The sequence below is a fragment of the Lithobates pipiens genome, unplaced genomic scaffold, assembly GCF_037356315.1.
Source record: "Lithobates pipiens isolate NorthernLeopardFrog02 unplaced genomic scaffold, aLitPip1_a1.2 Scaffold_19, whole genome shotgun sequence".
NCBI classification, from domain to species: Eukaryota; Metazoa; Chordata; class Amphibia; order Anura; family Ranidae; genus Lithobates; species Lithobates pipiens.
In genome coordinates, this window is record NW_027507764.1 from 403841982 (window position 1) to 403861505 (window position 19524).

The 19524-nt window shown below is 43.8% G+C and overlaps 1 protein-coding gene across 6 annotated transcripts in view; it reads left to right on the top strand.

The window, feature by feature from the left end:
- Positions 1-19524, top strand: part of MPPE1 (metallophosphoesterase 1) — a 92486-nt gene that overhangs the window by 55775 nt on the left and 17187 nt on the right. For all 6 annotated transcript variants that reach the window (XM_077492430.1, XM_077492429.1, XM_077492434.1 and 3 more), the window contains one exon: positions 11358-11495. In XM_077492430.1, the coding sequence (XP_077348556.1) occupies positions 11358-11495 (138 nt within the window). The remainder of the gene's footprint in view (positions 1-11357; positions 11496-19524) is intronic.

Genomic DNA, 19524 nt, shown 5'->3' on the forward strand with positions numbered 1-19524 from the left:
GTATATAAGATCAGAAATAAACAAGATAAATTTGATACAATATGGGAAGAATGGGGAAAATACGCTCAAGAAATAGAAAAATAAATAAATAAAAACAAAAAATAGGGCTAGATGTTAAAAAGGAAGGTGATAAAAGGAAGCAATAAGGGATGAACCACGACCTGTACTCTTTATTCATTCATTGTTTTTAATTATAGATGTGTAAAAAAAATAAAAAAAATAAAGTAATTATATAATTATATAGAAAGACATGTTTACATGATGTATAATGTTTGCGGAGGGAGGCTCCCCTGCGACGGTAGTTCTTGCTCCTGAATCATCTTACTCCCCTCAAAAAAAAATTTTTTTTCTCTCACATAAGGACACATACATATGGGACACTGGAATAAGGGAGCAAGAGTACAAGGTGGTATAAAATAACACACTTAGAGCACAGAAAATAGAAATGCATTTAATCATACAATTTAATATACAAACATAAAATATATAAAGAGAAGGCACATTACATAGAGGGCACAGTTAAAATAGAAAATAAATACACACAGACCACATATATAGGAAATTTCAGTGATTCATATAAATTAATACACACTTATAAAACACATAAGGAGAAGAATAAAATATAAATGAAAAATTCCCTCCAATTTTTATTTTTTTTGTGTATCCCATTGGATACACTATGGGGGGAGAGGAGGGGGAGGGGGCAGGAATCGTGAGTTGCTGGGAGATCCAACCCCGAGACCTGATACATATGAGAAAAGAATTGATTCCATTATGTAATGATATGTAAATGGTAACTGTAATAAGAGAAGAAAATGTTTAATAAAGTTCAGCCCAGCCGCAAAAAAAAAAAAAAAAAAGTATACTTTCTAAACAGCATAATGAGGACCATAGTCATCCAGTCTGGTTTGAGATAAAGTTTGTAAGGCACTAGGTTAAAAAGATCCTATTTATCATAAAATAATAATTTTCTCAGTCCGTTGAGGGACACCGGTACATTGAAACCTTTTGGGTTATACAGCTACATACAGGAGGATTGGACATTGGCAAACAAAACAGCATGCCAGCCCTCAGTATAACCCCTTCTACTATCGCCATGCATTGCTTTTGTTGCGTATATACATGAGGGGGACCATGGACTCGGTAAGCAATTAAATAGACTCCAGAAAAATAATTTTATCGTAATTATGAACTAAGAGAATGGCACCAAGCAGCGATATAGCATAGTTTATTAAATGAGCAAATAAAATCAGCTCAATTCAAGTTTATGTACTCACAAGTGTACAATAATCAGGGCATATCATTGAATGGAAGGTCTTAAGTGCGGCGCTAAATAACTGATGAAATATATAACAATGCAAACAAATAAGTGACAGTGCAAAACTGAACATCAATTAATATAGTTGCCTGAAAAGCAAAACTAGTGTATGTAATAGGGAGAAAACGTGTGTGTAAACATATTGAAGATCATAATGTGTATTAAATTGCGTCAAGAGACGCGTGAATAAGTCCAAAGTAAGGTAAAAAATGGAAAATGATTCAAACAGTGCAAGGTTAAATATTCAGACTTTCGGCCAAAGATGACCAACACAGGTATATGCTTGATTTAGCAGAAAAACAAGTTCACCATCCAATGTGCTACCGCCACCAGTGAAGGTAATGAGGTACTGTAGGTAGGTGTGAGCTATTTGCCAGCAGCAGAGAGCCAGACAAGCAAAACTGATGGGGTCTTTGACGTGACAGGAACCAGCATGTTGATAATGCAGCAATGCGGATTCAACAATCAAACTTTCCAGGAACCAGCATAAAGAAAGTGTAACGATCCAAGCTCATCATGTAAGGACTCATGGGCTCCACCAATCAACAGGAAGGAGTCCTAAGGGATGTGGATAAAAACTGGGCTTTTTTAGAAAGTGAATTTGAGAAGAACTACTCCACAGCACCGCATTCTTCTCGTGATCACTTTTTAAATAAGGCCTGTTTTTATCAACATTGATGTAAGTGCAATACTTTATTGAACACGGAAAAACAAAGAAGATACCAAATAGATATCAACAGGTCTGACTTTTAAGGCATGGAAGCAAATAGGAAAGTAGAAAAAATATATATTTTATTGAAAAATGCAATATCATAACAGTGTTTAAAACAATATAAAAATCATATAAAATGATATAATTTGTACATTGAGCCCTTGTGCATTGCGTCTCTACGCTTTTCGCCGTAAAGGCTTCCTCAGGACACGGAAAAAGGTTCAATGACTTAGCAAGAGAGAACAACAATACATCTCACTATCTGGAATGAGATATATCAGAGTTAAAATTCAAAAACAAAGCATATATACACATAAACTTTGCATTGTATGTCATGTTTAAAAAGCATGCGCTCAACTATCCAGAAAGCAGGGAGGCAAGCATTATCAAAAATGATGGGGAAAAAAAAATTGAGAAGTGAATATACCTTCAAATAAGCTGCGCCTCAAGTACAAATGTCATAGCAACCAGGACAGATCCAAATATTTGGAGCGGTCAACCACACTGTGATAGAGTGGACAGCAAGTGGCACATTCTGATGAGTACTAACATAGAAGAAAAATAAATAGACCAATAAAAACCGCCATCTAACTTCAGTATATTATATATACATAATAGCACAAATTAGTTGTAACGACAGAGTACCTACCAAACAGAAATTGATAGTTGCTTATAGCAGGGGCAGGAAAGAAGTCTCAGTCAGTAAATTACCACCAATTGGGATGGCCAATAGAGGACATAATCCCATCCACATACAGCTTAGTAGATGCTGGTGACACATATTATGGCCAAACAGCATATAAAGACTAAGCCCTTGTACACACGGTCGGACATTCTGACAACCAAATCCGTTGGATTTGGTCCGGCGGATTTTGTCCGAAACTGTTGCATACACACGGTCGGACAAAGTTGTCGAAAAATCGGATTGTACATAACGTGATGACGTTATTTCGTTACGATGGGACTACGTTCAGGCTAGTAGCCAATAGCTTTGGTCTAGGAATTTAATCTGAGCATGCGTGGCACTTTGTCCATCGGAGTAGGCTACACATGATCGGAGTATGTCCGATCAGAGCATTTTGTCGGAAAATTTTACGGACAAGTTTGAAAACTTGGTTCGTCGGATACTCCGATGGAAACAGTCCGATGGAGACCACACACAGACAGATTATCCGACAAAACGGTCCGATAGGACACATTCCGTCGGAATCTCCGGCCGTGTGTACAAGGGCTAAAGGTAAAAGTCTGCAGTGGTGAGCTAGACAAAAGGAATAATAACCACCATGTCAACTGCCAAAATAAAGTAGGTATAGTGCCCAAATAAAAGTACTTACATTTTTATGGAGACAATGAAGGCATGCTCCTGGGAGACAGCCCATTGCTGTGCACACCTTGGGGCTGCAAGTGTGGGTAATTTATAGTAAGAGCTCACCTGTATCAAATGAGGCACACTAATCAGTGATCATAGTGAGCAGAGTGAATTATGGTGATTGTAGGCAAAGAATAATGGGAATTGTAAAAAATAAAAATAAAAATCCAACAAAAACAACACAAAGTCTCACATCAAGACTGAAAAGCATACACACCCTACAATCGTAGTGAATAGAGAGCACATGCTAGCCAAATAAAAAACACACAAAAGCACTCGAAAAATAGATACATAAATATAAAGAGAACATTTTTTTACATATTTATAATTAAAGCTTCCATTAATGAGAAATTCAATAGATTTAAACATATAACTCAATGATGTAATCATATACCATACATTGCTGTATATTATGTGGTATCTCATGTATCCATATCTGAGATCCTATCTATAATGAATATCAATCACTATAAGTGAGGCGCAAGCTAGTACTTACAAAAATAATATATATTTATATTTACTTCAACGGGGACAAAGAGGGGGGAAAAAAACCCCCACAATGTAGGAGAAATAAAAAACAAACAGACATGCGTTAGGCTCACAGGAACGTACAAGTTAATACAGATTCTTATAGAAAGGGTCTAAAGCTCATCATATCGTTTCACATATTCTTACAAAAAACATTTTTTCTTTTGATGAGTCCCACTTCCTCCAGGTGCAGGGGGTCGCTATGGGGACATGCTGTGCGCCTTCATATGCGAACCTGTACCTTGGAGGTGGGAACGGGATTTGTTTTTGGTTGAAGAACATGGAGATATTTTTTCGTTTGTGCTTCGGTGGTTCCGCTACATAGATGACGTTTTGTTGCTATGGGCGGGACCACTGAGAGCTCTGGATGAATTAATGGCTATATTAAGCCATAATGACTACAACTTAAAATTTACAATGCAATCAAGTCAGACTTCTATTGCTTATCTTGACATCATTATCAATATTGACTTGGATGGCAGGATCAACACATCACTCTAGGGATACTATCCTTTTCTCTAAACCTAAAAAAACAGAGTCCAATCTAGTTAGGTTTATAACCTCTCACTCTGATCAACATCAGACGATACGTTCAATAATGGAAAAACATTGGCACATTTTGCTAATGGACCCTGTAGTGAAGAAATACATAGGACCAAAACCTGAGATGACTTTTCGGCGTTCTTGCTCAGTAAGGGATCGGTTGGTGTGGAGCCATTATTGCAAGACAGAGGAGGGATATCACCAGAAACCTGGCCTGTTTAGATGTGGCACCTGTGATTTTTGGGATTTACTTGCGACAGGCCCTTCTTTTCCTCTTCCGAAAGGCCAAACTCATTTCTTGCGACATCACATCACATGCCAAACGAGAGGTGTCATATATATTATACTCTGTCAATGCGGAGCTTTTTATATAGGCAAAACGATCAGACCGTTCTGGAAGAGGATGAAGGACCATGTATATTATGCCACCAGTGGCCTTTTAAACACCACCATGGGCCATCATATAGCATTCAAGCACCACTATGAACCATGGGTATTCAAATTTGCCGTCCTTGAGAGTATATATGAAGACCCTTGAGGGGGCAACTTTGACCAGAAAGTTCTTCAAAAAGAAACCCAATGGGTTTATAGCCTACGGGCCACCCATTATCCTGGTCTGAATGATATGATGAGCTTTAGACCCTTTCTATAAGAATCTGTATTAACTTGTAGGTTCCTGTGAGCCTAACGCATGTCTGTTTTTTTTCCCCCCTCTTTGTCCCCGTTGAAGTAAATATAAATATATATTTTTGTAAGTACTAGCTTGCACCTCACTTAAAGTGAATGATATTCATTATAGATAGGATCCCAGATATGGATACATGAGATATCACGTAATATACAGCAATGTATGGTATATGATCACATCATTGAGTTATATGTTTAAATCTATTGAATTTCTCATTAATGGAAGCTTTAAAGGGGTTGTAAAGGTAAATGTTTTTCACCTTAATGCATTCTATGCATTCTATGCATTAAGGTGAAAAAACATCTGACAGTGCCTGTGCCCCCAGCCCCCCCCCCCCCGTTTTACTTACCTCACCCCGCGAAAATCCCATGCTCGCCCCCGTCGTCCTTTCCACCGTTCAGCCTGGTCGCTGATTGGCTGGAGTGGATGGATGGAAAGCAGCGCAGCCATTGGCTTGCGCTGCTGTCAATCACATCCACTGACGCAGAGTGCCGAGGGGTGGGGCTGTGTGATACAGCGAGCGGCTATAGCCGCCGGCTGTATCACGGGTGCGCGCCCGCAGGTGCTTCTCACCATGCGAGGGAGCTTGCATGAACGAAAGAAGCACCTGCGGGAGGAAGCCGAGACAGCCGCAGAGGGACCCCTGAAGAGCAGGTTCGGGGCCACTCTGTGCAAAACGAGCTGCACAGTGGAGGTAAGTATGACATGTTTGTTATTTAAAAAAAATAAATAAATCACTTTACAATCCCTTTTAATTATAAATATGTAAAAAAATGTTCTCTTTATATTTATCTATTTTTCAAAGTGTTCATGTGTGTTTTTATTTGGCTAGCATGTGCTCTCTATTCACTATGATTATAGGGTGTGTATGCTTTTCAGTCTTGATGTGAGACTGTTTGTGGTGTTGGTTTTTTTTTGTTTTTTTTTAGCCGCTTAAGGACCGCCTCCTGCACATTTACGTCGGCAGGTACGTTGCTCTTTAAGTGCCCAGCTGCAAGCACGCCGGTTTGCGCAAAAGTTATAGCGTTTACAAAATAGGGGATAGTCTTATAGCATTTTTAGTAATGGCGGCGATCAGCGATTTTTTATTGTGACTGCTACATTATGGTGGACACATCGGACATTTTTTACACATTTTTGGGACCCTTGCCATTTGTACAGCAATCTATGCTATTTAAATGCACTGATTCCTGTGTAAATGACACTGGAAGTGAAGGGGTTAACCACTAGAGGGCAGGGAGGGGTTAAGTGTGACGTGTGTGTGTGTGTGTGTTTTTTACTGTAGGGGGCGTGGCTTGCCGTTTGACATCACTGATCGTCTTTCCTAATGACAGGGAACAGACGATCAGTGACAGTCTCAGGCTGAAGAACGTGGAGAGGTATGTGTAAACAAACCTCTCCCTGTGCTTCCTAGTGAGACTGTCACTGATCGTCTGTTCCCTGTCATCAGGAAAGACGATCAGTAATGTCGAACACCAAGCCACGCCCCCTACAGTAAAAAAAAAAACACACACATGTCACACTTAACCCCTCCCCACCCTCTAGTGGTTAACCCCTTCATTTCCAGTGTCATTTACACAGGAATCAATGCATTTAAATAGCACCGATTGCTGTATAAATGACAATGGTCCCAAAAATGTGTCAAAAATGTCCGATGTGTCCGCCATAATGTAGCAGTCACAATAAAAATCGCTGATCACCGCCATTACTAGTAAAAAAAAAAATATGTAGAAGAATTCGTATCGGCCTAAACTGAGGAAAAAATACGTTTTTTATATATATTTTTGGGGGATATTTATTATAGCAAAAAGTAAAAAATATTGCATTTTTTTTTCAAAATTGTCGCTCTATTTTTGTTTATAGCGCAAAAAATAAAAACCGCAGAGGTGATCAAATACCACCAAAAGAAAGCTCTATTTGTGGGAAAAAAAAGGACACCAATTTTGTTTGGAAGCCATGTCGCACGACCACATAATTGTCAGTTAAAGCGGCACAGTGCCGAATCGCAAAAAGGGGCCTGGTCCTTTGGCTGCAAATTGGTCCGGGCTTAAGTGGTTAACTATATATGTGCGGGCAGTGTGGTGTTTATGGTTTCTTTGTGAGCGAACAAGTCTGCGGACATCTATTTGCCTGTGGGGCGCATGCGCCAACGAACTCTTCTGGCTACTGCGTTATCCGCAGCAAACGTGGCTCCTGGGCTTTATGTGGAGCCGGGATGTGTCGGCGTTATATTGCGCAGCTAAGCGAAGAGTGCGCCTTGTCTGTTATGGGCATCTTATGTCTATGCGCATGCATATGTCAGATCCACAATCCCCACAATGCAGCTTGGATAGTATGGCGCACCGATGCGTGCGCGTCTGATGGCTCAGCGAACTTCTTTTGGTGGTTATGGCACACACGCACATTTGAAATGTGCTGTTTTTGTTTTGTGTTTTTATTTTTTTTATTTTTTTTACAATTTCCATTATTCTTTGCCTACAATCCCCATAATTCACTCTGCTCACTATGATCACTGATTAGTGTGCCTCATTTGATACAGATGAGCTTAAAAATGTAAGTACTTTTATTTGGACACTATACCTACTTTATTTGGGCAGTTGACATGGTGGTTATTATTCCTTTTGTCTCTCTCACCATTGCAGACTTTTACCTTTTAGTCTTTATATGCTGTTTGGCCATAATATGTGTCACCAGCATCTACTAAGCTTTATGTGGATGGGATTATGTCCTCTATTGGCCATCCCAATTGGTGGTAATTTACTGACTGAGACTTCTTTCCTGCCCCTGCTATAAGCAACTATCAATTTCTGTTTGGTAGGTACTCTGTCTTTACAACTAATTTGTGCTATTATGTATATATAATATACTGAAGTTAGATGGCGGTTTTTATTGGTCTATTTATTTTTCTTCTATGTTAGTACTGATCCCTTTTTTTTTCACTCCATCATTTATGTGTATATATGCTTTGTTTTTGAATTTTAACTCTGATATATCTCATTTCAGATAGTGAGATTTATTGTTCTCTCTTGCTACGTCTTTGAACCTTTTCCAGTGTCCTGAGGAAGCCTTTCCGGCGAAATGCGTAGAAACGCATCACACAAGGGCTCAATGTAAAATTATATAATTTTATATGATTTTTATAAAGTTTTGAACACTGTTATGATATTGCATTTTTCAATAAAATATATATATTTTTTCTACTTTCCTATTTGCTTCCATGCCTTAAAAGTCTGACCTGTTGCTATCGATTTGGTATCTTCTTTGTTTTCCCTTGTTACATTACGGATGTGGCATTGTGTGTGTGCTCCCTCCTTCCTATTTCTCATACTTTATTGAACACATTTTTAGCCAAGTATTTTATGTGTAATATTGGGGGTTGTTTAACTCAAGTGTAGCACCTGCTAGCGAGACCAATCCACACCGGAAACTAAATTTCAGGGCTTTTTGACTCACAGGACTGTACCTCTTTTAATCTCCCTTACTGCTCAGCCCACAGCTTTGGGCCCTCTGACTACACCATGCAGACATGCATGCTTCTCCCTTGCTTGCCTGGACTCCTCAGGAGGGTGGAGCCCAAAACCATGGTCAGGTGTCTAGAAATAGACCAACAAACACCTGACCAGTCAGTGTGCAGGTGAATCCCAAAATCTGGACCCAGGACTGGGGATTTCATCCCACCCGGATCACTACGCAATCCCCGGGCTCCAGATCCCAAAACAGAATTTAGTAAATAATGAGGAAACTGAAAAGTAATTTTCCTCCCAATGTTGCAAACTCCCTGGAGCCCCTCAACCCGCCTGGTTGAAAATGCTGGGTCCATACACTGGTGGGGTACCATACTACCACATATGCTATGTGGTGATCTTTCAATTATGGCTCCTTCCTGTTGATTGGTGAAGCCCATGAGTCCTTATATGCTGAGCTCGGATGGTTACACTTTCTTTATGCTGGTTCCTGGAAAGTTTGATTGTTGAATCTGCACTGCTGCATAACCTATATGCTGGTTCCTGTGACGTCAAAAACCCCATCAGTTTTGCTTGTCTGGATCTCTGCTGCTGGCAGGCAGCCCTCACCCTTTGGTAAGAGTACCTCATTACCTTCACTGGTGGCAGTAGCACATTGGATGGTGAACTTGTTTTTCTGCTAAATAGAGCATATACCTGTGTTTGGTCATCTTTGGCTGAAAGTCTGAATATTTACCTTGCACTGTTTGCATAATTTTCCATTTTTTTTTTTTTACCTTACTTTGGATTCACATGTCTCTTGATGCAATTTAATGGGCATTATGGTCTTCAATATGTTTACACACATGTTTTCTCACTATTATGTACACTAGTTTTTCTTTTCAGACAACTATATTAATTAATGTTCTATTTTGCACTGTCACTTATTTGTTTTCATTGTTATATATCTCATCAGTTATTTAGCGCTGCCCTTAAACCCTTCCATTCTCCTCACACAATTTGTCTAATTGTAGTGCCAGCAGCTCGCCTAGCGAGTTTGGTGGCACAGTATTTCCCTTTTATTTATTTTTTTCATATCAATGAATGGCTGAGTTCCATGGATGGATGTATCAACTGGGTAGACAAGATGGAAACCGCTCCTCTGCTTGTGGGAAGCCACCTGAGAGCCTGAAGCCTCCAGGACTTGAACTGCTGAAACAGCTGTGATCCCCAACCGTAGAAGGAAACCCTGCACAGTATCACCACTGTGAGATCAGTATAATCACAATCCGTCCAACCATGTTTAGGACTCAGCCATTCAGTATTATGCCCTGATTACTGTACACATGTGAATGCAAACTTTGATTTTATTTGCACATTTAATAAATCGACTTAATGCACTTTTTGGCTACTTGACGCCATTCTGTTTTTGTTTACACTGCTACAGATGCCAGTCCCCCAGCCAGCTACCAAGTTGGCAGCTGATTGTTCAGGCCTTTGGCTTGAAGGTTGAGAATCCACAATTTCATGTGACGGCTCACTCCACCAGGAATTTAGGGGCTTTCTAGGTGATTCATCATCAGGTCTCAGTGAAACAGGTTTGCAAGGCTGCTACCTGGTCATCTGTTCACACCTTTTCAAGTATTATAAGGTGGATGTAACTGCTGCAGAGGATGTTGTGTTTGGTTGCGGAATGTAACTTTGGGCCTAGCAGCAGTGGCTGTGATTCCCTTCCCTTGGGATTAGTGCATTGGGACAGGTGGTCATGATTATCAAGCTTGCTTTGTGTCCTGTGATGTACGAAAAATAAATCATGATTTTTTGTCTTTACCTGTAAAATCCGTTTCTTGGAGTACATCATGGAACCCAGAGGCCCCTTCCCTCTTTTAGGTTTTCATAGATTGCTACAAAACTGAAGCTTCCCTGGGGGTGGGTTTATATACAGTAGAGAAGGACTGCCTGTCTTTGATTGCCAGTGTCTATTCACCTTTGATGGCTCATAACCCAAGTGGTCATAAATATTAAGCCTGCTCTGTGTGCCGTGATGTACTCCAAGAAAAGGATTTGCAGGTAAGGACAAAATTTAATTTTTTCGTATAACTTTTGTGTCAAATATAATTTTGCATCTCAATATTGTTATGCATACTGTGCAAATCACATGTAATGCATGTCAGTGAAGTACAGTTTTAATTCCAGGTTGTCTCTACCAAAAGTGAAAAAAATCCAAGAGGTTGAATACTTGCACAAATCACTGTAAGGCTCGGTTCACACAGGGGGCGACACGAGGCGACACGACTTGCCGTGCCGCGACCTGACAAGTCGCCCCCGTTCTGTACTACGGAACCGTTCTAAGAGGAGCGACTCGAGACGCTCCGACTTAGAAAAAAGGTTCCTGTACTACTTTTGGGCAACCTCGGGCGACTTGCATTGACTTCTATACAGAAGTCATTTGCAAGTCGCCGCTGAGGTCGCGGCAGGTCGCGGCGCGGCAAGTCGTGTCGCCTCGTGTCGCCCCCTGTGTGAACCGAGCCTAAATATTGATATATTTTTGCTTGCGACCTTTTATTTTATTGGCAGTATGTATGATTTGATGTATGATTTGATGTAATTTTCTTTACCAGTTTCATGTTCACACTTATTATTGAGATGTATAGGCAGTAAATTAAAATTAAGAGTCCCAGATTTTTTTTTCTACGGGATCTGCTGCTTGCAATGTGCATGTGCTTTACACAGTTTTCCCTCTTCTTCCGGTGTAGCTGCTGCAGTTAATTCAACCAAGGTTGATCTTAAGCGGTCACACTCACAGTGCTTGTACAGTTTTCCATGGAGATGTTCAAGAGATCAGCATACCCTCCTTCAGCTGGAGAAACAGGAATAATCCAAGCTTCATCATGGTATGATTGTGCTTTCCTTTTATTTGAGAATCAAAAGCCTGTTCCATGATTTGCTTAGGCAATGCAGGAGTTGGTCTAAGCAACTCCCACCACACTATACATATATATTTAGGGGGCCACTCCCTGTACATACCAATATATAACTTGTGTGGCACAATCACTGTTTACATACACATGCACACCCTGGATGGTTGTTTGCATTAATGGGTGCGTGCAGGGTGATGTAGTTGCTTTTAAATCAGTTTTTATTTCTTTAAATTTCCTTCATAAAAACAATTCTCAAAACAATTCGACAACCTAAAAAAACATTGCAGTTACACACAGGCAAAACATATATGCACATTTGAACTTGGTGATTTTTAATAGGAATATCCCACATTATCCAAATTAACTATCCAGTGGCAAAGGCTTAACTTTTTCACCAAACATCTTCCTTTATTTCTTTCTAACCTAATGGAGGGTTATACTGTTCACCTAACACATATGATGTGTTCATCACCCTTCTCCCATTTAATGCCAGCGAGTCTATATCAAATTATTGAGATATATAATATTTTTTTTTTTATAGTGCCTCACTGTTTGTATGTCATTTTTTTCAAATGTTAGTATTTTAATAAATTCTGTAATCCACTCACATAAAGTGTGAGGCTTATTAGCTAACCATCGTAATTACTCTATGGGGGTTATTTACGAAAGGCAAATCCACTTTGCACTACAAGTGCACTGCAAGTTAACTTGGTACACTCAGTCTGCCCATTAACTTTTCAAATCTCAGCCAGTTCCTGAACCATGTATGGCTGGCTTAACACAAACAACACTTAACACAAACAAAAATGTAGAGAGTTACTAATGGATGTATTGTATACCTCATTTCTTTTAGAACTGACCTCGTCCCAGTATCTCACAAATTTTACCATATTTACTACATTTTGCAGAATCATTCTGACCAATAGAATAGAGGAATGCTGGTGTTCTATATGTTCAGTGAAGGATAAAGAATTGTAATTGTCTATGTGAAGGGGAAAGAGAAACAGAGGGAAGATTATGAAGCACTTCCTTCCATATTTCCTCTGAAATATCACCCATATTATCTTCCCATTTAACCTTAGATCTAAGGGGGGCAATACCCAAACCTTTATTTAATATGCATAAAAAGGATGATATCCAACTTTTATTGTTCAAATTACTGTATTTGCCGGTGTATAAGACGACCCGGCATGTAAAATGACCCCCTAATTGTACATGTTTTTAAAAGGCTTTGCCTGTACTCATCGGTTAAAGATGACCCCGCCATTCCGAGGCTTCCGACGCTTCATATCCCTCTTCTTCGTTCTTGCTGGAGCCATTTCCTTCTTTCTTCTTGCTGGTGCTGGAGCCAATCACGGAGAGCAATGTATTCTATTAATGAATACAAAGCCTGCTTGGATTGGCAGAGGCTGTAACATCATCAGCCCGCGCCTCTCTGACTCTCAAAGCCAATCCGAGCAGGCTACTGTGTGTAGCCTGCTTGGATTGGCAGAGATTGTTACTCCAATCCGAGCAGGCTCTTTATTCATTTGAATACATCACTCACTGGGATTGGCTCAGCGGTATATACTGTATGTAGCCGAAGCTACATACAGTATTACCGCACATCCAGAAGGCATCCCAGCAGCTGACTCGGCGTATAAAACGACCCCTCCTTTTTGCCCAGTTTTTTTAAGTGTAAAAAGTTGTCTTATACGCCGGAAAATACGGTAATCACTTTATCTAATGTTTCAGCAACCATTGGCCCTCACGCCCCAAACTGAGCCACGGCCGCATTGGCACAATTGTAAATCTTGATAAATATTCTTATGAAGATTGAACTCCACTTGTAATTGCTGAAATACATGAAATCAATTCCCTGAATATAATTGTGTGACCATTGTTAAGCCAATCGTCTTCAAACCACGAAAACCTTGCAATTTCATGAATTCAGGAAGTGCTTCATTTTGCCATATAGGAGTTAACTTTTGTATAATGAATTCATTGGCATGTTTTTCAAACACTTCCAACATTCAAATTTCCAAAGCTAATCACATGGGGGGGGGGGGGGGGCTATACTAACCCCTAATGTACCTTGTGATATGGGCACCCTGTGAGCCACAGGTCCCAAAGGTGTTTTTTTTTTTTATCATGAGTATTAGTGAGAATGCTAGTCAGCTGTTCATTCACAGAAGAGCCTTCCATTCTTCCATTCAGGATTGTCAGAGAACGGGTAAATTGTGTGGTTTTATTATTTTTTTTATTTTTTTTCCCTTGCCTTGGCTATGGTTAGTTTTAGGCTCAAGCGGAGGAACCCAAACTAGTTTTTAGTTACATAAGGATGAATGACCTCTCAGATCTTAAGGGTACTGGAGTGTTGTTAAAGCTATTCTAGGTTGCGTCTTTCTCCAATTCCCAAAATAATTTGCTGTACCACCTTTAAGTTGGATAAAAAGCCCTCTAACATTTCAAAAAGTGGATCCAGGGGGCGAAGCATAGATTTTCTTTATTGTACATCATGGGACACAGAGCACCATAGTAATCACTATGGGTAGTGGGTATATAGGCACCTTCAGGTGATGGACACTGGTATACCCAATACAGGAAGTTCACTCACTATACAACCCCTCCTCCTACCAGGAGTTTTTTCGCCAGTGACTAAGGTGTTGGTCACGAGTGAAGATGTGCTCTGAGGAGCTCCAGGAGGGATCCTTGCTGGATTTAAATAGCCTCCATAGACCGGATCCATCCAAAGTGCCACTGTGGCCAAGGTGGATGGTACCTTGGCCTCGTATACCAAGCACGAAGTTTTGCCTCTAACACCTCTCTTTGCAGGGCTGGACCCCGGGACCCAGAGCTTCGGTCATGCTACATTACCTAAAGTTTTTCCTGGTGGGGTGCTTTTACAGGTCCAATGGAGTGGAAATCCAATAAAAAGGGACCCGGTCCTTGAAGGTTTGCTAAACGCAGTCAGCAGGTCAGTCAGCAGAATCCTGCGGCAGGGATAAGGTAAGGGAAGAAGCCTAGGAACTATAAAGTCCACCTATGGTTTTCTTCTTTAAGGGAAAAATGTTGTCATGCCTTAATTCTCCACTAGAGGGAGTATTTGCACATACCTTAATCTGTTGTCTTCACTTCAGCTCAGTGTCAGTCTGTGTGTGGCTGCAGCAGCTTGCACAGGGGATTCCTCGTGAGGTAAGAGATCTGCCATGCTTTTCTCCCCCCTGAAGGGACCAGGAAGGTTAAGGAATCCGCAGTTTTTGTACCCCCCCAGGTCCCAGGTTTTTCTTCACATGTGTTTTTTCTCTTCCTGCTTGGGTCATTGTGCTCTGCCTCTCTGCCTCTGCCTCTGCACGTGACATAGTGATACTGAACTGCCTCCCTGTACTAGCATCTGTGTTTCACCAATGCGGCACTGTCTTCCTCTGCCCACATCTGAGTCCTGGCACTATTGAACTGGTCTTTTGGGCATGAGAGGGGGTAAGCATAGCTCCAGATGGAAGACTTCCTCTGCCCCGGTGCCGTCCCCGCAGCACGTGCAACAGCAGCAACCCCCGCCCGTTGGCGCCAACATGGTGACTCAAACCCCACCGCAGGACCCGGCCACCGTGGAGGAGGACAGATTTCAAGCGCTGATGCAGGCCATTTGAGGGTGCAAAATGACACTGACAGCAAAAATTGACCTCCTGCAGACGGATGTGGGGTTGGTCCGTTGCGATATGGACAAGTTCCGGGAGCGGGTGGGGGAGGTGGAGCGGAGGGTGGGTGACACCGAAGATGCCCTCAGAGACCACTGTGCCTCCCTTCATACTCTTCAGGTGCGGGTGCGGGCGCTAGAGTTCCGAGCGGAGGACAGTGAAAATAGGAGTAGAAGGAACAACCTCCGCGTGGTGGGCCTACCGGAGGGGGAGGAGGGACAGGACCCTGCAACCTTCGCTGAACATCTTCTCCGCACTCTCTTACCAGCAGCAGCGTTCTCTCCCCATTATGCGGTGGAGAGGGCCCACAGGATGCCATCCATGCGGGGACCGCCTGGTGCCCCTCCCCGCACCTTTATTATGCGATTACTGAACTTCAGGGATCGGGATCTGGTCCTCCGCAAGGCGCGGAAAATCCCTGAGCTACGGTTTGCCAACGCCCGTCTCATGCTGTTTCCGGACTACTCCGTAGAGACCCAGCAGCAGAGGAAGACTTTTGACCATGTCAAGGCCCAGTTACGTGCGAAAAACATCAAATATGGCATGCTGTTCCCTGCCCGCCTTCGATGGGGAGTCCACCCGCTACTTTACTTTGCCGGAAGAGGCTTCACACTGGCTGGACACTCTACCCAGGCCCCGGTAACTATGGTGCCCTTTACAACCTGTGCTTCTACTGTTGTTCCATGATGTCTCCTGCTCTTTTTCCCCTCTCCCCTTATTTACTGATTCCTCTGCTGTACCATTCTGCCGAGGAGGACTGTGTGCCTTAGGCCCCGGTATGTGTGGGCCTCGAGCTCTACTACTTGGGTCGGTTGTCCCCCTGCCTGAGACATCATGGCTCATCCCCTCTCCCCCCTCCCCAGATCCTGGCTTCTACTAGTGATGGGCCTTGGAGCTGACTGGACTCGCTGCCCAGTGGGGGTCCTGGACACTGCTGGGGGGTGGTGGGGGGGTATACTCAACGTTACCCGAGTCTTCATGTAAATGGAGTGCTATGCTGCAGTTAATGTTCTATGCCTTAATTTACTGTAATGTTTTTAAGCGTGTGCCCTTGACTTTGGTCAAGTGATCCTGATTCATGAGTCTGTCTATGCTGGCCTTTTATTCTTGGTCTCCCGGGCTGGGGCTGGTGTCGCGCGGACGTCAGCGACCGCGCAATTTTTGGCTTACAGCTCCACCTCGGGCTACCCCTCTTGGTTCTCCTTGGGCCCCCGCAGGAGTTATACCTGATTTGTTCCGGTTGAGCTGAGTTTTGGTTATGGGAATGGGCACTCCGAGTTCCCCAACGGCAGTGCAGGGTGGGGGGAGGGGGGGTGGTTTTGGGTTGTTTTGTTTTACATTAATGTACATGTTGGAATGGTTTTATAGTGGTACCTTTCTCGGGTGGGACCCCCACCGTTGGCAGTGGTTGCTGCTGGCGGTCTGGGCTTCCAGACTGGTGCCGGGGAGGGGGCGGAGTGACATCTGTCTCCACTCGGGCGTTCATTTGCGGCACGTCTCGCTATGACTCAGATGAGGCTGCTGTCCTGGAATGTCCGGGGCTTGAACGATAAATTGAAATGCTCCTTGGTATGGGCCTATCTTAAGCAGCATACCCCACATGTGTGTATCCTGCAGGAAACGCATCTCGTAGGATCTTGAGCCTGCGGAGGCAGTGGGTGGGCAGGGGTTATCACTCCACTTATTCCTGTTACGCCCGAGGGGTTAGCATATTGATACATAAGTCCCTAACGTGTGAAATATTAAGTGTGCAGCTGGACCCGGGGGGCAGATATGTGATCCTACATGCTGTTATAGACACGGTGGAAATGGTAAATGTGGGCCTTTATATTCCACCACCGGCTACCACTGCTCTGTTGAAGCTTTTGGTTCCCCTTATCTCTAGCTACCCCACTGATAACATTCTTATCGCGGGTGACTTCAACATGGTTCCAAATCCTGCACTGGATAGGCTGTCCCTGGGGGGGTGGAGAGGACTCCCCGCTATCAAAATGGGCGGACTTGTATGGCTTTACTGATGTTTGGCGGTGGCGACACCCGGGGGAGAGGGCCTACACATGTCACTCTACATCTTATCGAGCTATGTCACGGATTGACCTGGTGTTGGTCAGTGGCGGGATGCTCTCACGGGTGCGGGTGGTGGACATGCTTCCGAGAGCAATCTCGGATCATGCCCCCATGCTATGCACCTTTCAGATGCTGACTCCACCCACGGAGAGAATATGGCGCTTGTCCAGATACTGGATCTCTGATCCACTGGTGGAGATAGAGATTTCTAAACATATTCAGACCTACTGGCTGACGAATGCGGGTTCGACCTCAGCACTTATTGAGTGGGATGCGTTTAAGGCATATATTAGGGGTCATACCAATCCTCTATAGCCAGGGCCCGGCACGACTCAGCGATTACCTTGGCGGAGGCTGAGACGTCTGCCAGGGAGCTGGAGGCTCATTTCGCCTCCACTCAGAACCCCGTTACCTATTTAGACATGCAAACGGCCTACAGGGAGGTGATGCTTATTAGGGTGGCGGGGGCGCACAAGCAACAACTGGCTCAGACGCACCGCATTTTTGAGCAGGGGGGGAAAACCGGCTGCTTGTTAGCCTGGTTGGCTAGAGAGCAACAGCCTACCACCTCTATTGCCCGTATTAGGGGCCCGGATGGCACGGTGCTGGTGGACCCCTCACTCATAAATGCCCGGTTCGCCTCCTACTATAGCGATCTTTATAGCTCTCGAGTAGACTACTCGGAAACAGACCTTGACCGGTTCCTGGACCGTATACAGTTCCCTGCTCTCTCTCCTGAGGACCGGGACTCCTTGGAGGCCCCCATAACGGAAGAGGAGGTTCGGCGGGCGTTGGGGGAACTCCAGGCGGGGAAAACTCCGGGCCTCGATGGGATTCCTCCCTGTAGCCTCCCTGGATGCTGAAAAAGCATTCGACTCTGTCGAGTGGGAGTATCTTTGGGGGGTTCTGCTCCGCTTTGGTTTTGGCCCCAGATTTGTTTCCTGGGTAAAGGCTGTCTACGGTGCCCCTAGGGCACGAGTGCGCACGGGATCGGTCATCTCTCCTCCTTTTCTCCTCCGCAGGGGTACTCGACAGGGATGCCCGCCCCCCCCCGGCGCTTTTTGCGTTAGCTATAGAACCAATGGCCATCATGATTAGATCTTCCATGGCGATCCGTGGCATCCTCTTGGGCCCTGTGGAGGAGAAAATTTCCCTTTATACTGATGATACACTTTTGTACCTTAGGGAGGTGTCCACGTCACTGGAGGAAGCCCTCTCCCTTATTGATACCTTTGGCAGGTACTCAGGGGTACGAGTGAACTGGGACAAGTCTGTCCTGTTTGCTCTTCACCCCTCGGAGGCTGGGCTCCCGACTAGCGCCCCACTTCAACTGGTCACACAGTTTAAATATTTGGGGGTAATAATCCACAGAGACCTGTCCCGATTCATACCCCTTAACCTTGACCCGGTTCTGTCTTCACTGACGCGACAGTGCTCGGGCTGGAAGACTTTGCCTCTTTCTCCAGTGGGTAGAGTTAACTTGGTTAAGATGACGGTCCTGCCCAAATTCACTTATTTGTTTCGGCAGACTCCAGTGCATATTCCCCAGGCTTTCTTTCGGAAGTTAAATAGTCTGATTATTTCCTTTATCTGGCACAGTGGCACCCCGAGGATAGCGCAGAGCACCCTTCAGCTTCCACTCTCCTTGGGGGGTTTGGCTTTACCGTGCTTTGTGAAATATTACTGGGCCGCGGTCTTGGTGACGGTGCGGTGGTGGCTGTCGGCTGAGCCGGCGAACCCTGCGGCTACCCTTGAGGCGGCACTCCTGGGCTCTTATTCCGAACTCCGGAGTCTGGTCCACAGAGGCCCCAAGTCCAATCCCGGGGTTACCTCCTCGATGCGGACCACGCTGAGGGTTTGGGATATAGTTAGGGCTAAAATAGGGAAACCGAATAGTTGGTCCCCCGATACTCCGTTGTGGGGGAACCCACGGCTGCCCCACTTTCGAACCATTCCAGACCCGATGTTGTGGGCCCGGAGTGGTATCAAAACCTTGGCAGATGTTTCCTCCCCGCAGGGGTTGCTTTCATATGATGAACTGAAATGTAGGCACGGGCTACCTAACTCCATGTTTTTTCGATACATACAGCTCAGGCACGCCTACCGTGCACAGTTTCCGTGTGCTATTACTCTGGAGGCAACCCCCGTGGAGACAATTCTGGCCCTCCCGAATGACAAAAAAACGCTACCGACCCTATATGCTGTTTTAAATAGTATTGATACATCTGTTGTCTCCCGGCTGTTCATCAGATGGCAGT